The following is a 15936-nucleotide window of genomic DNA, read 5'->3' as shown; positions in this document are numbered from 1 at the left end:
AAGAATATTTTTAATTTTTTACAATATTTTTTTTTCTAAATGAAAAAATAAATATTTTTAATATTTAGAAATTATCACATATAATAAGAGTTTGCTAATACACTCACACTTAACTTTAACTTTAAGTATGAGTACATTAGCAACTTTCACCATAAATCTTGGAAAAAAAATCCATCATCTCTTCACTTGTAATAAGGATATATCATTAATTTAATATCAATTTTTTAAAAACAATTAAAAAGATCTTAATTTTTTTCTTGCTTTCTTTTCTTTTCCTTTTTTTTAAAACAATTTAACATCTTGTTGAGTCTTACAATCTTGAATTTTTGTTTATTTACATCACCAACATATTTTTTCAAGGGAAATGTATTTTTTAATTAAAATGATGGTTTAAAAATAAGAGTCCAATTTTCATATATTGTGAGTAAATTTTTTTTACATTCTCGTCAAAGTAGAAATTGCCGTAAATATGGCTTTTCAAAGTGCTCCTTGATTAAACCAATGGAAAGAAAAGACAAACTTACTAATCAAGTGAAAGCATAATAAAATGCCATGATAAAGCCCATGAGAAAGGCAAAGCAAGGCGAATGGTTCATACAAGTATTGGGCCACGGAGTCAATTCAAATCCAGAAGGGTGGATAGTCCGGTAGTTTTCCCCGGGTGCCAGGTACCAAAGCCACAGAAGAAAAAGCAAGTTAAAGACAAAAAAGAGTTTTTGAATTGTAATTTTCATTTTATGGACATGTACAACTAAATCTTTAAAAATCTCTAAAATGGTATCCTTAACAGTTAACACTATGATCAAAGCAAAAGAACGCCTTAACAAGTCTTCCTTCTAGAAGCGTCAAACACTATACAATTGCTACTTTACAGTCTACATTTTTTCACAAGATGAATATATATGTACAAATTCAATACCATCACTGGGGAGATAACAGAGTTAATCGGAGAAGAATTCTTGCACTTCAGCTAATTGGTCCGTGTTCATTAGAAGAGGGAGTGAATCAATTTTAGTTCCATTGGCATTGAGCTTATTATCTACTACATCATACCACTCCTGCTGCTCTTCAAACTCGGTAATATTGTTGTGATTTTGGGGGTAGGAAATTCCCCCACCACCAGAGTTTTGACATATGCAAGCTGATGGGTTCTCGGTAAACTCACCACTACCGGGTCTCAACTCATTCGGTTCTCCCATAAAGCCTACCTGGAAAGTTCGTACTCGAGAGGCAAATTCCTCCCACGTCCTATTATTTCTGTTCATGAATAACATGTTCAACTTCTTTGCATTTGGCCGGATGGTGGCTTTATGACCCAAGTACCTCCTTCTTCCAGCTAAAATTTTCGCCATGTTACCGTTGTTGTTTGTTACAAATACATCACTCTCCTCACAAACTATGAAGTCTAGTGCTGCCATGCGAGAAGAGAATGACACAAATGGCGCCAACTCCTCCTTCGTAGCTATGGTCTCCTTTGAATGGAAGTTTGGGAAAAGAGCCTTGAGGGGAGCTAATGTTTCCTGGCCTCCATATATTTCGCCAGATGCCACGTACAAGTTAACTTCACTTCCAAAACCTAGTGCTCTTAGCATAAGACCAACTTCCTCTGGGGTAAGTGGGCATCTTCCATGTCTTCGAACTTTCTCAGGATTACTTGCCTGTCTCCCATTTCCAAATAAGAAATAATATATCAATCAACTTTCGTACATGTGGAGCTCCTTTCTTAGATGCTACTAAAACCTTACATGTAATTAATAAATAAAAAACCTTACATGTAAATTTTTCCACCGTTTCCTAATTTCACCAAGTTCCTTTTTTTCTTTTTCTCCCCCGCCATAATAGCAACCAGAGAATGCAAGCATATCCGGTTCAAACCTATGTGTTAAAACATCAGTTTGAATCACATTGAACTTCGATATGGAAAATATGAAAAGAACTTAGCGTCTCAATTACAAAATGCGAGTTAATTTCTATAACTTAAAAAGCTGATGAAATTCTGACGGTGATATCATGCTGCATATTGCATTCTTTGCTGAGGAACTAAATGAACCAAAAATAAAGCTTGGCTATAATTATTAAAGCTTAATTACCTCAAATGTAGAGCAATGAAATGCTTGCCTTTCATTTTCATCCGCTCAACCAACAATTTACCCATCCCCTGAATGGAATCCGTAAATCTGAGAGCATGGTAATTAACCCTGCACCTCAGCCTTTGAAGATCTTCATCCAACATATTAGCAAGTCTATAGTCAAACTTAGTTAACCGAACAGCCTGCATGCATCAAGAAATTTAAGTATCATCCATCGAATCAAGAACACCACCATAACGTACTTATTACAATAGTTGAAGATTAGCAATTGTCACTGTATATGATAGCTTTGAAGAAAAATATATATTTTTTCAAAAATAATATTTCCGAAACACTACTAGGAGTCACTACTTTTTTGACAGACTCACCAGTCACTACTTAAGATAATTTCCTTATTGTATTTTCCTTGAGAGTCAACTGTCATTATTGCTTAAATAAATTTCAATTTTGATTAATCATATGTTCCATCAATCCTTCATTTAGTTTATTGTTCCTTATTTATATGTTTAATCAAATATCAAATGTTCAACTAAAAAAAATCGATTATCAATTTTTTATGATTAAAAGTTCTACTCACATGATTCATGTCAAATGTCATATATTTTTAAAGTAAATTCATTCATACATATTCATTTAGAAAACTCCAACTTAAAAGTGCATTAATCTTTTAGTACACTCTATTCTTAACTTCTATTCTTTTAAATTTTAATTATAATATTTTTAATAAATTATGTATATTTATAATTTTAAATAAATTTAAATTTTTATATATTTAAAAATAATCTATAGAAAGTACAAGATACTTGTTAGTAAAATTAACTATTTTTGCTCAGCCGTAAAATTCACGCAACCTTCACTGGAAAAGTCCGCATGTTTGAATTAAATTATTTTTAAAAAAATATTTAATTTCACCCTCCTGTTTTTTAAAAAGAATAAGGAAATTAGTTTTTAATATTAATATATAACCAAACGTGCACTATAGTTGATAATAAAAAAAAATTGTTGAGGCTTTGATATTCATATACAACAGAATGGAAAAGAATAGGAATATTTTCTCCCCTGAACTATTTATATACCAAAAATAACAAAAGATTTCAGTTTGTAAGAGAAAAAGTTGCCCAAAACGAGCAACTTGAAATATTTATACTACTACTGAGTGCATTTAAGGAGTTATAAATTTGGCAAGAAAAAGTTCTATAAAAGAAATAGATAAAATAAACCAAAAAAAAGAAGCAGAAAAGCATACAGCATCTAGGCTCAAAACGGGAGGAAAAGTCCAGATTTTAATGGTGGAATGCATGCAAATAATTTTGAGGATGTGAAGACTTACACGCTTCCTGACCAGAACGGGTAAAACACGATCCTCATAGCACTTGGGGGTGCATTTCCTTGGAACACGCACCGTATATGGAGCCACGAAGTTCCCTCCCATATCCGGAAGCTCTTTTACAATTCTCACGTCATTCCGGAGAAATGTTATAAACCAGTCTGTATCAAATAGTTCAGAAAAGTTGCTGCAAAAAAATAGCACACAAATTAAGAGACCCTGAATATTGCTTCCAATAAAAGTATCATACATGATTTACAAGGCAAAGACAGACCTGGTGTCTTTCCAGAAAGAAGTATGATCCAACTCTGGAACAACAAGGGTAGCATTCAAAAGATATGCAGCCACCACAGCATCAACTATCTGCATCAATAATCCAGCTACATAAATTAGCCTTCTTCATGTCACTCAAATTTGTATCCCTAAATCACTTATTATATTGGTGTCTGATAGCCCCGCCAGACAAAACTCTGATATCATATCAATTGAATTTAGAGCAATAGCATATGACATATTTCAGGTAAAGAAAGAAAAGAACCATCCATGTTGTTTACACACAGAAAGACTAAGTAAATCTTCCAATATTGTTTGGTTACCTCCTTGAAACCATAGGGATTACATATGAGCTGATAATAAATAGTTATTAGTTGATGAAGAAGCTTACCCCTGTTCTCTGTTGATTTAAACCTCCACTGGTGGCAATTAGCAAGTATCGATCTGGATTCGTTTTGACGTTAGCCTCTGCAAGTGCAAGAAACAAGTACTTACGCAATCAAATTGCACGTCCAATAAAAAACGAATGAACACACGGCTTAAAATTTGGTTCAATTTAAAGTCCGAAATTAAATTCATAAATGGGTTGCGAGATGGGATGATAGGGATTAGCTTTACTTGCAAAATTGACACCGGCATTACTGCAGCCATAGAAGAGGCGTGAGTGTATTGAACTCCATAAATCACGCCTGCATCTTCCTCCACCGGCCTTCAAAGTCCAACCAACACAGATAGATTAAGCAAAATAAAACGCAGAATAGTGACACGCGTTTTAGTTAATACTAAATAGCTTACCGGAACCTCGAACCGTGATCTGACTTGGTCATTGTTCTGTGTCTGAAGATTGATTTCATTTACCGGGGACGGAGCGAACAGAGAGAATAGGGCGAATAGCAGAAGAAGGGAGGCGGAGATGGCGATGATGAGAGTGCGGTGGAGGAGCCGACTTCGAAGGAAACTCACAACCAGGAGTCCGATTATTCTGGATTTCTCAGTGTGATGCTTCTTTCTCTTCATTGATGTTGCTGTCGTTACGTACCTTACACCGAATATCATTAATTCGATCAATATTGCGTTGCTTACTGCTATTGATTCGCAGCAACGACGCCGTTTCTCGCATTCTCCATTTTGTCAACTTTTCTTTGAAGAAGAAGAAGGTGGAGATGAGACGAGGACCTTCCAACAAAAACGAACGCAACAGCACGTAAAATTGATATACCTGTGCGTGGAATTGGATGATCGATCAACTAGAATATATAGATTATCAGCCGTTACAACAATACATACGTATCGTGTCAATTCTAAGTTCCAACTCCAACTAATCCCCTCGTAATAAATTTTACTTTCTCACCAAACCACAATTTCAATTTCAATTAAGCTCGCGTTAATCTTGTATTTAACGTTGAGTACTTGGTTTCGTTGTCCAAGTTTGATTTTGACTCAAATGTTTACAATCAATTTCATCTCTAAATTAACTCTAAATATGGAGTGCATGGCAAGTTTCTTCGATGCTTGACTCTAACTAATTAACCAGCGGATTCTCTACCTATATTTGGAACTCAAAGTCTGTTGTATTCAAGGTGTACTTACTACTGTTATATATTCTGTTTTTGGGTTGGACCAAATTCTTACTCACAACTCTGTTATAGCTTTCATTTCAACTTACCAGTTTGTTTTCTTTCGCTATTTACATTACTTTAATTAGTTTTAAGATCATTATCAATAAGAGGTGATTAGACAAAGCGTGTTTATTGAGGATTGGGATGTGAAAAACATATAACATGTATGTATCTCATTCTAATTATTTAATTTTTACACCGATTAAATTAACACAAATTTCTTGTACAGGCCATTTTTATTGATTGTATTTACAATTGAATAAAATATTTTACTAAAATAAAACTAATAAATTTTAAAAAAATATGCTTTTACTTGAGTTTATTTCAAAGAAAACGGTATTTTTTTTTAACCGAGTTTCTAAAATAACTTTTGAAAAATAATTATTTTAAAAAATTCTTAAACATATACTAAGAGTTCTAATTTTCTGATAACTGCTATTTCCTTGTGTAATATTACGCTTGAAAATCAAAGGGAAAGAGAAAAGTGGTTTCTTAACGGATACGTGGACACTGCCAACAAGTAACAACGACATACATTGATTGATGAACATTTAAGGCACAAATTCTTCTTTCTGTACCTTAACTTTATTAGTACTTATTTATGCAATCCTATCAAAAAATTTGGTTGCTCTTTACTACTCTTCACGTGTGTTTCATGTGGTCGCTTGATCTCGCACTCGCGTTTCATTCCTCTATGTTACGGTTACGAAACCAAAATTGGAGAAAGTTCATGCGTAACTGTAGAGAGGAGTTGAAGCACAAGCTATCTATCAAAATGGATGGAATTGATGGAAATAGTGCAGAGTGAAATGTGAAAATGATCAAATTGGTCTTACAAAATTTTACTCAAGTTATTAGTTCTTCTTAATCTATTGGAGCCTTAGGCTTTCCCGGATTTATTGTAAGTTGCTGAAGATATTATTTTAAAAAGAGAGTTTAGGAGAGTGTCATTACCATTTTTCATTTATATAAGATAAAGCAATGTTTGCGAGTATCTATAATCATACTTTAATATTTAATTAGTTATTGAGTGAATTATCAAATTTATTGGTTTGATATGTTTTTACAGTTATTTTGTTTTATTAATGCATTAAGTTTTAAAATTTTTATTCAAATCATTTATGTTTTTCAAATGTATTATTTTGGTCATTCTTTTCAATTTTTCTTTAAAAATGTCAGTGTTATGATAATTTTTAATTTTTTTTAAAAAGATCAAAATGATATTTTGAAAATATAAAGGATCAAAATAAATATTTTAAATCTTAATGTGCCGAAGTGAAAAAAGTTACAAAATATAATGAATCAAAAGTGATATCAAGTCTTTTAAAATAATTAACTTTACATAAAAGCAATTATAAATGGTCATTGTCTTTATTTTATTTTTTTTGAAAAATAAACAACTAAAAAATTATCATATCCTCCAACATTTTCCATATCTGAAAAGATAGAACATATAGCATCACACATATCAAACACATTAACACATAATTTTGCTAGAATCACAAAAAAATCTTATACTCCTTACTAGAAAATCAAAACTTTTCATATAGCTATGCTATTAGAAACTAAAGCAGGGGAGATCAAAGCAAGAAGTGTCCTTGACAAAAGATAAAAACATGATCCTATCTCGCCAATTAATCAAGATTTGAACGAGGAAACCATAATATGGCTCTTTGTGAGGTCTGCGAGCAAAATTTTCATTGTCGTGCACGATTGGACTGAACAAATATAAAATTTCTCATTCGACATCTACAACCGAGATAGGCGAAGATGAGCAACGCAAAGAGGGGTCAAATAGTATGTTTCATTGGAAGATGATTTTGACTGGTCCAACTGGTTAAACCTCATCCACAATGAGGCGTTGTTGGTCTTCTTCTCCCCCTTCATCAACGCGTTGTTGTGATCGTGGCAATGAGACAATTATTGTCATTAGATGAGGCAACAATTCTGGTTGCGTATGGATGTTGCGGCAAAGACGGAAGCGAGGGTGAGACAATGATCTTTTTGGGTCAGGGGTAACAGGTGGAAGGAGAAAGAACTCTTATCCATTGTTATTGAAAATGATTAGTGAATGAAATTATTATCATTATTATTAATAGAGTGAAAGTTGTTGTTGTTCATGATTTTAAATCCATTTTTTCTTTCCTGAGTGATTTTTAATTTTTTAAATAAAATAATAATGACGATTTTTTACCGTCACTATATTAACTTAACTATTTTAAAGTTTAAAACAGTGGATCATAACATTTCTAACAAAAAATTAAAAAAATATCAAAACATACTTTTTGAAAATATAAAAAATCAAAATGAAACTTTTAAAATATAATATATCAAAGTTAAAGAGTTTCGAAACATAATGGACTAAAAGTGATATTAAATCATTTTAAATTTAAAAGTTTACTGAAGTTTAACATTTCTAACGAAAAATTTAAAAAATGATCAAAATAATGTATTTTAAAATTTTTAAAACTTAATGTTCTAAAGCAAAATAATTGTAAATATAATAGATGAAAATTGACATTAAATTTTTTTAAAGCGAACAAGTTTTGATTTTGATTTTTGTAAAAAGAAAAAAATGTTTTTTTATTTTTCATTGAAATCATTATTCTTGGTCCCAGTAACATGAATGAATGTTAGCTTTGCCGGATAAAATCCTCAGCGTGGCAATGGGTTTTGTATAGAAGGGGAGTAAAACCAGGCATTTTCTTCTTCTGTACTAATCCCCTTGTTGTCTTTTGGTCTAATTTTACAAAGTCTTTACAGCTTTATTTATCTTGTTCCTGGTATGGAAGGCCTTTTGGTTTAGCTAGTTGTGTCCCTGTACAGTGGCTCGACCTGTACAACTTGTACAGAAGCTTTTGTATATCCCTCTTGCAATACAAATATATTCTCTTTAAAAAATGTTAATTTTGATCTCTGAAAAATATTTTGATTTCTGTCCTAAAAAATTTGAATTACTATTTTTGGTTTCTAATGTTCACTAGAAGATAGATAAATAATATTTATTTTTAAGATTTAGAAAAAAATTTAGTGGTATCACATGATGACATATTAGAACAAACACAGGTAATTAAATATCACTTGAAATGATCACTTCACATGTTAAACAATAGTAGGAATTAAGAACAATGATTTCAAAATTTTTAGAGATGAAAATTAAAGAATTTTTTTTACAAGGATTAAAATCAAAACCTATTTATTTTATAAAGACTGACAACGTATTTATGTGAAATGTATCTAATAATTTTGTGAGTTTTATTCATAGAGTTTGAATCACCATAAATCATAAAGGTGTATTAGCAAAATTAGCTTATAAATCACTTGGAAATTTGTAAGTTAATTAAAAGCTTATCAACTAGGAGGTTCAAACGGATGTACTTATAAGATAAAATTATTTTATAATTTTATTCAATCGTAAATCATTATTATATAATTTTTAAGATAAATTTTATAAAGTTGAATGAACTTATTATATATCATTATTTTTAATTAAATAATAATGTAAAACTATTTGTTATATAAGTTATGTGATTGATTAGAAAGTATTTTTTAATAATTAGCGGAGCCTAAACCCAGAAAAAGAAAATTACATTAAAACTAAATGTGGAAGAAACTCCTAAAACATCAAAGGGCCAACATCTGTTTCATCCGGTTTGGAGGCTCCGCATCTAAAATCACTCCATACACCCTTTCATTGGCTAGAATTGCTAAAAATTATAACCTAATCAATAAATATAAAAACAACATAAAATAAAATGATATATTTGATTATTTGGTTATAATTATATATATATATTCTAAAAATAAGCTAAAAATATTTATAAGTTTATTTTAGTCAAATTAACTTGTAAGTTAGTCAAATCAATAACATTTAACTAGTAATTTCCAAATTAATAGTCAAAATATTAATTTTTGTTTCTTTCTTTATTCACCATCCCTTACCTGAATAATTTAATCCATAATGCTTTAAAATTTAATTCCAACAAAAAGAGAAGTGACACTTTTGTGGTTGTTGGGTGTGGAGAGGGCATCCATTCATTTTTCAATGTGACGTGTTATGAGTTATTGGAGTCATCAATGTGTATAATTTTTTTTCTCCTACTATAATAATTTAATAAATAAATTACTATAGTACGTGATAGTTAAAAATTGGCACTGTGTTAAAATAATTATTATATAAAACACTAATGACTTTAGTTTTAGACTAACAAAACCTTTGTTTGTTTTGATGTTCCTCCACTCGGTGGTGGGCCGTTTTTGCTTTCCGATATAGTAAGCGCTAAGCTTACATCCTAGTTTTTGGTGTTTGCATTGGACTTTGTCTCTTTATTCCAGAAAAAAAGGGTAACATTTACTCAAATTTAAAGGTTAAAGAAATAAAATGAATCTTTTAAAATATAAAAGACAAAATGAATTTCACAATAGAGATTAAGGATCAAACATATATGTTTTAGCCTATAAATTTCAAATACTTTCTATTGCCCACTTAAATGTTTATATGAAACTAATAAACTTCATAAAAACTTTTTTTAAGGGTGTGTGTTAGTAAACAAATTAATTAAACACATATTGAGTAAGTGCTTATATATAAGTTGTTTTTTCTAGTAGTAGAGGAAATACACTTAAATTGTCTTCGTATAAATTGTAAATTATTTTCATAAACCATCTTGAAGAGTTTATTGAAATAAGATGAAAATAACAATATGCTCTCCCTAACACTTAAATCTTGACTGAATTTTTATGTCATAAAATAGATTTAAATATAGTTTAAACATAAGGTATGACAATACGAGTTTAGCTCACTAAGGCCAAGGCATAATAAGGTTGTAATTTGGGATTTGAGTTTGATCTTACTAACGGGCCGTGCTTTGTTGGTTAGGCTAAATTATTTCTTATAATAACTTAACCTGATGTAATTGAAAATATCAGGCAATAAAAATGAAAATTGAATTCCGTGGAACTAAAATTGTTGGCAAATGGGCGTTGTTGAAATTTATAAAAGGAAAACGTTGCAATCATCGGCTAACAATTTCAATTGCAGAGGGCGACGATACATTCTGTGGGCTGCAGGTGGAGTCGAGTCTGCTATTTGATATTTATTTCCATGTTGATGGATTATTCAACTTTGTACTTTGTTGCAGTGCAGCGCTGATGCTCATGGAGGCTATACATTTCACCACCTCTCAATACCAACTTCAATATCATGGAGGCTTCACCAGAATACCCTTCCTGCGCAAGCGCAACCATATCAGTTTCGGTTATGGCCACCACCCCCACCACCACTTCCTGCGCCATAGCCCAAGTCTCTCCTCGCCGTTCATAGCCCTTGGCTCTAAACCCTCTTCCTACACTTCTGAGGACCAACATCATTCAGATTCTGCTTCTGTGGATGTCAAACGAGAGCTTATATCGCTGACTCTGCCCGCCCTTGCCAGTCAGGCAATTGACCCCTTAGCACAGTTGATGGAAACCGCCTACATTGGTCGACTTGGCACCGTTGAATTGGCTTCTGCCGGCGTTTCCATATCCATCTTTAACATCATTTCTAAGCTTTTTAATATCCCCCTTCTAAGTGTTGCTACTTCCTTTGTTGCCGAGGACATTGCCAAGTCTTCCTCCGCTGCAGATGCCAAAACAAAACAACAACTCTCCTCTGTCTCCACTGCTCTGCTATTGGCACTCGCCCTTGGCTTTTTTGAGGCTTTAGCTTTATACCTGGGAGCTGGAGCTTTTCTCCATTTAATTGGTGTTCCTACAGTATGTTTTCACCCTCTACTTTATGCGTTTTATTTCTTGTATCCTCTTCCAAGTATATCAATTGTCTTCTCCTTTTCATCAGCAAAATCCAACATATGTTCCCGCACGACACTTTCTCTCTTTAAGAGCTGTTGGCGCTCCTGCTGTTGTACTTTCTTTGGCTCTTCAAGGCATTTTCCGCGGTTTTAAGGATACAAAAACTCCTGTTATTTGTCTAGGCAAGTGTTTTCTTTCTTTCCTAATTTCGCCTTTTCAATACCTTTTCTATTTTCTGCACGTACTCTAGTACCTTCACTCGCAATTCATGAATACATTATTGTTATTATTAACTAGCTCGCATGCAACTCTAAGGAATGAACAAAATTATCATAGCTTGTTTGCTGAAGAGTGAGGGGGAATTGATATTTTAGTTGATTGGAATACTTGTGACTTATAATCTTGAAAAATAATTTTTGATTTTGATATCATAAATGTTCTTGCTGTTTTACTATCTTAAAAAAAAAAAAACTAACATACCACAATGCTCCTCATTTCCCAAAGGTATGGGGAGGGTAATTGTACACAGCCTTCGCCTTGCATATGCAAAGAGACTGTTTTCGGATTTGAGCCCATGACCAGTGGTCACCAAGGCACAATTTTAGCATTACACTAGGGATTGCCCTCTTTTACTTTCTTTGAAAGATTGATTAAATTTAAAAATCATTTTCATTTTCATTTTCATTATATTGTATGTATGTGTGTGCTAATTCCTCTTTGAAAATGCAGGCATTGGTAACTTTTCAGCTGTCTTCTTATTTCCCTTACTTATGTATTACTTTCGGCTGGGTGTAACTGGTGCGGCCATTTCCACCGTCATCTCTCAGTAAGTCCTTTTCAAAAGCATTTTTTTTTCTTTATTTCTTGACTTGATTCAACCCTAATTATGATGGAATTTTTGTACCTCAGATATATTGGGACCATGTTGATGATCTGGTGTCTGAATAAGCGAGCTGAGTTACTACCTCCAAAGATGGGAGACCTGCAATTTGGCAGTTATATTAAATCTGGTGAGGATTTGTGTCTTATTATGTGTTGTTAAAACCTGAGATGAATGAGTGTGTTTGGCCCTCCTCTTAAAATGATTTTGTTTGTTGAAAAAGTAGGGAGAAGGGAAGATAACAGCTAAAAGCTAAATGCAATCTCAAACACTGTTTACAAAACACTTTCTAAGCAAAAGATCTCACCTCCATTAATAGAACAACTGTGTTTGGAATGGACACATTACCAATTCTGTAAGCTGGCCCAAGTTGGGACCAGAAAAAATATTTTTTTAGAGAGATTATTAATTTATTGAATATTAATTTATGAATGTTTAACTTTAATTGCATGGACACATTTCTCTTTTCTTTACTGTGTATATTATTTTGCTTTCTGTTAGGTTTTTGTAGTTGTTTCAGTTATGATCTGTGGGCTGTTACAGGTGGTTTCCTTCTTGGAAGAACACTTGCTGTTCTTTCAACCATGACATTGGGGACATCAATAGCTGCTCGACATGGTCCAGTAGCTATGGCTGCACATCAGATATGTATGCAAGTGTGGTTGGCTGTTTCCCTTCTTACAGATGCATTGGCTGCATCTGGTCAGGTATTGAATCATCCATTACGAAAACTTGTATATTTTTCTTTAATCATTTTATCTTTTTTAATATTTTCCCCCTTGTGGTATAATTTCTTAAATTTCTTTCAATCTAGTAAAAATACCATGCTGTCTTGCAATGAAACAAGTGGAGCCAACATAATTCTGGGTGCTTTGTTTGAACCTCTTGGGAAAATTTTCAGTTTGCTTGACTTTGAAACTTTTTTACATTTTAAATTCATAGATTCTTTTAAGCTTGGCCTTTACTTCGTTACTGTCTTCTTGTTTGTATATGCCTTTTTGCTTATACTGCTGTATTATTATTTATAGGCCCTTATTGCAAGTTCTGTATCCAGACATGAATACAAAGTTGTGAAGGAAGTTACTAGTTTTGTATTAAGGGTAAGCGCTTATTTTTTTTTTTATGGATTGAATTTTTAGCCTTTGATGCCTTTCATTCATTAGTTATTCTGATTTTATGTAAGCTATAGTTGTTTAACTATGTCAAATAAGGAAGTTATATGAAATTATTTGAGAACCTGATTATGCCTTTCCAGATTGGGCTGGTAATGGGTATTTGCTTGACTGCAATTCTGGGTGCATCGTTTGGATCTTTAGCCACTATTTTTACTCAGGACTCTGAAGTCTTGCAGGTGGTCAAAACTCTGGCGTTGGTATGTATGGTATTGGTGATTGATTTGTATGTATTTGTTTGCATTTGTCTGTATCCGCATTAGAATTACACTGTTATCTGTGATTGTTGCTAGTTTGTCAGTGCTTCTCAACCATTTAATGCACTGGCATATATTTTTGATGGTCTCCATTATGGTGTTTCTGATTTCCGATATGCTGCTTTCTCCATGGTAAGTTGTTTACTTTTCTAAATGTGTCACGATGTTTCTCTTCTGGTACATTTGCTTCTTGAGGTTAACTTTTATGACCATTGCTTCATAGATGTTCGTGGGAGCAGTCTCCTCTGCATTCTTGGTATTTGCACCTCCACTTTTTGGCCTTCAGGGCGTATGGCTGGGCTTAGTTCTCTTCATGGCTCTTCGTGCGGCAGCTGGTGCTGTCAGGTAAAATGGTACATTAGTTTTGTGTGTATTGGGAAGAAATGTTTCATGTTGTTTCTATCTTGTTTTAAAAATAAAAATAGGTTACTCTACCCATTGTAGTTGACTAGATGGCTACTTCAACCTTCACCCTCTACTATTTACCCATCTTTGATTAGAATATTTTCCTATACATCTTGAGCTGACAATTCATTTGATCTGATGGTATTTAAATGCATGATTGATCATACTATACTATTATAGTTTCTTTGTGGAATGGTGTACAAGTGTCATGGTTTTAACCTTGTTTCAATTGTTAAAATGCTTTTTGAAAATCTGTTTCTATAGTTGACATCTTCTACAGGGGTTATCAAATCTTCAAGTGAAATTGTAAATCATTTATTAAGAGAAAGAAATATAGTAATTGAGCGTATCACCCTGTCCTTTCAGTAGATTTGCTGATGCTAGATAGTGTGGCTCTCTTTTTGAATTGTCAATCTGTGCTTTTAAAGTTTTTTTTTTCCCCTTTTGTGGTTGAATCCTTTGTGCTTCTACATTTTCAGATTACTCTCAAAGAATGGTCCTTGGTGGTTTCTACACAGAGATTTACAAATTGCAGAGGTCGGTGTCTATTTTTACAATTCCTAACATGTCTCTGCTTTTTGATTGAGTAAAATATAGTTAACATCATTGCTGGGGTTTATTTTCTCTCGACTTGTGAATATAATATTATCATTTTTACCTTTCTGTCCTTGGTTTTGCTTATCTACTTACTGCTATATTTTGTGCACCAAACAGTAAAATGTTATTTCTAGAAAAAATCTTCCTTGATGGAGTATATTAGATGCTAGTAGAAGGTGTAAGCAAGCTAGTAGTGTTTTGGAGGTGGAAAGCATGGTTCAAGATAATGGGATCTATCTTACGAAGTGATGAGAAATTTATTGCAGAGATTGAAGGGTATACATATAGGGTTTAAGATGGTCAGATGAAGTGGAGAAATGCTTTAGGCGTGATTTGCGATTACAATGTGACCAGAAAACTATAAGACTAATACCGCTCAATGATGGGTTAACAAGAGCTAATGTTGCGAAAAGAAAATGTTATGGTGGATTAGTGGACATAAAGTAGGAGTAGATCCTGAAGAAATGATAGAAACTTAACTAAGGCCGTTTGATCATGTTAATCAAATGGAGCATAGTTCAATTAAGGGAGGTAAAGAAAGACCTTTGGTGAAACCATTCAAAAAGACATTGCTCCAAATCATTGAGTACATTGGCTTTGTTTGATCTATACAACTGACCTAAATAATGGGATAAGGCCTTGTTGTATATATTCTGTGATCCTTAGTTAATACTCATTTTCTGAAGTTTCAAGGTGACTTTTGATCTGATTGAAAATGATGTTACCTGTAAGTCGGAATGTGTATGTTGATGCTGATAGCCTAGTGTCCTGTTTGAAAATGTCACTAGAAAGAGCAAAGATAATATTAGTCAGCATGATCATGGCAGTGTGCACATTTATGAAGAGTTAATTATTGCTTCTTGTTAGTTTATTGGTGAACTAGGGCATGCTTAATCACTTAAATAAGATATCGAGGAAAACAATTTCTAATTTATTTTTCTGTGTTGATTAATATTATTATGTGATATTGCTCTTAACGTTCTGGATGGGATATTCATATCTACGAGATTTGTTATCTTGATCTTGTAACTCATGTTTGCAGGTGGTCTCGTGAGTCTTTAGATGGAGAATATGGATGCAACACTGGATGTGACATTTTGAAGAGGATTCTCTCCGTTGGATATTATATTTAGATGTGTAGATAATTTAAGACATTTTAGAAGCACTTTCTGGGTTCTCGCAATGAAATTAGTCAATGTTACTGTGTAAAGGAAAATGGTTTAATTTAGTTAAATGTTATATAGATAAATACACACGACCTTAATTGCATAATTTTCACTATCTAATCACATTTATTCTTGTTTCGTTTTAAGCATACTTGTCTGGACTAGAGGGTCACCTGCAGAAAAGAATTTGTATCATATATATGAAACTCAATTGAAATTACCTCTAAGTCATGTCAGTGTTTGATTTTTTACGGTATTAATTCTTTCCTACTTTTTTCCTTCCTTGCACTTTGAGGTGATAACATGTTTTCAACAACAAAAGGTTCCTGCGTGAAAAGCGGAGGGGGTGGAAGGCAG

General features: G+C 32.8%; 2 protein-coding genes across 3 annotated transcripts; one reads left to right on the top strand and one right to left on the bottom strand.

Annotated features, from left to right (window-relative positions):
- Positions 1-696: 696 nt before the first annotated feature.
- LOC100797133 (protein ROOT HAIR SPECIFIC 17) lies at positions 697-5199 on the bottom strand. Its single transcript, XM_003545012.5, has 8 exons — positions 4486-5199; positions 4309-4399; positions 4082-4158; positions 3692-3780; positions 3421-3604; positions 2091-2272; positions 1773-1875; positions 697-1658 (listed from the first exon to the last, which is right to left on the bottom strand). Exons 1-8 carry the CDS (start codon positions 4744-4746, stop codon positions 942-944), a joined length of 1704 nt encoding a protein of 567 aa, XP_003545060.2. The 5' UTR covers positions 4747-5199; the 3' UTR covers positions 697-941.
- A 5024-nt stretch (positions 5200-10223) lies between these two features.
- LOC100796603 (protein DETOXIFICATION 45, chloroplastic) lies at positions 10224-15725 on the top strand. 2 transcript variants are annotated; one of them, XM_014766950.2, is made up of 12 exons: positions 10224-10379; positions 10456-11066; positions 11149-11284; positions 11832-11928; positions 12012-12112; positions 12526-12689; positions 13011-13082; positions 13238-13354; positions 13448-13543; positions 13635-13756; positions 14296-14353; positions 15456-15725. In XM_014766950.2, exons 1-12 carry the CDS (start codon positions 10286-10288, stop codon positions 15465-15467), a joined length of 1680 nt encoding a protein of 559 aa, XP_014622436.1. In that variant the 5' UTR covers positions 10224-10285; the 3' UTR covers positions 15468-15725. The 2 variants fall into 2 exon arrangements, with proteins under 2 accessions (XP_014622436.1, XP_014622437.1); XM_014766951.3 differs by having other exon boundaries at positions 10227-10379; positions 10451-11066.
- The last annotated feature ends 211 nt before the right edge of the window (positions 15726-15936 follow it).

This window comes from Glycine max, chromosome 14 (genome assembly GCF_000004515.6).
Source record: "Glycine max cultivar Williams 82 chromosome 14, Glycine_max_v4.0, whole genome shotgun sequence".
NCBI lineage: Eukaryota > Viridiplantae > Streptophyta > Magnoliopsida > Fabales > Fabaceae > Glycine > Glycine max.
Note: the sequence above shows the minus strand (reverse complement) of the source record. Positions and strands in the feature narration are given on the sequence as shown.

Bases quoted from the DNA above. Each gene is read 5' to 3' on its own strand.
- LOC100797133 (XM_003545012.5), bottom strand. From the start codon at position 4,746: ATGATATTCGGTGTAAGGTACGTAACGACAGCAACATCAATGAAGAGA. The intron at 3,781-4,081 runs GTAAGCTTCTTC...TTATTGATGCAG, and splicing joins TAAATCAACAGAGAACAGGG to ATAGTTGATGCTGTGGTGGC. The intron at 1,659-1,772 runs GTAAGGTTTTTT...AATGGGAGACAG, and splicing joins AACGGTGGAAAAATTTACAT to GCAAGTAATCCTGAGAAAGT.
- LOC100796603 (XM_014766950.2), top strand. From the start codon at position 10,286: ATGGGCGTTGTTGAAATTTATAAAAGGAAAACGTTGCAATCATCGGCT. The intron at 11,929-12,011 runs GTAAGTCCTTTT...TTTGTACCTCAG, and splicing joins ATTTCCACCGTCATCTCTCA to ATATATTGGGACCATGTTGA. The intron at 12,113-12,525 runs GTGAGGATTTGT...GGGCTGTTACAG, and splicing joins TGGCAGTTATATTAAATCTG to GTGGTTTCCTTCTTGGAAGA.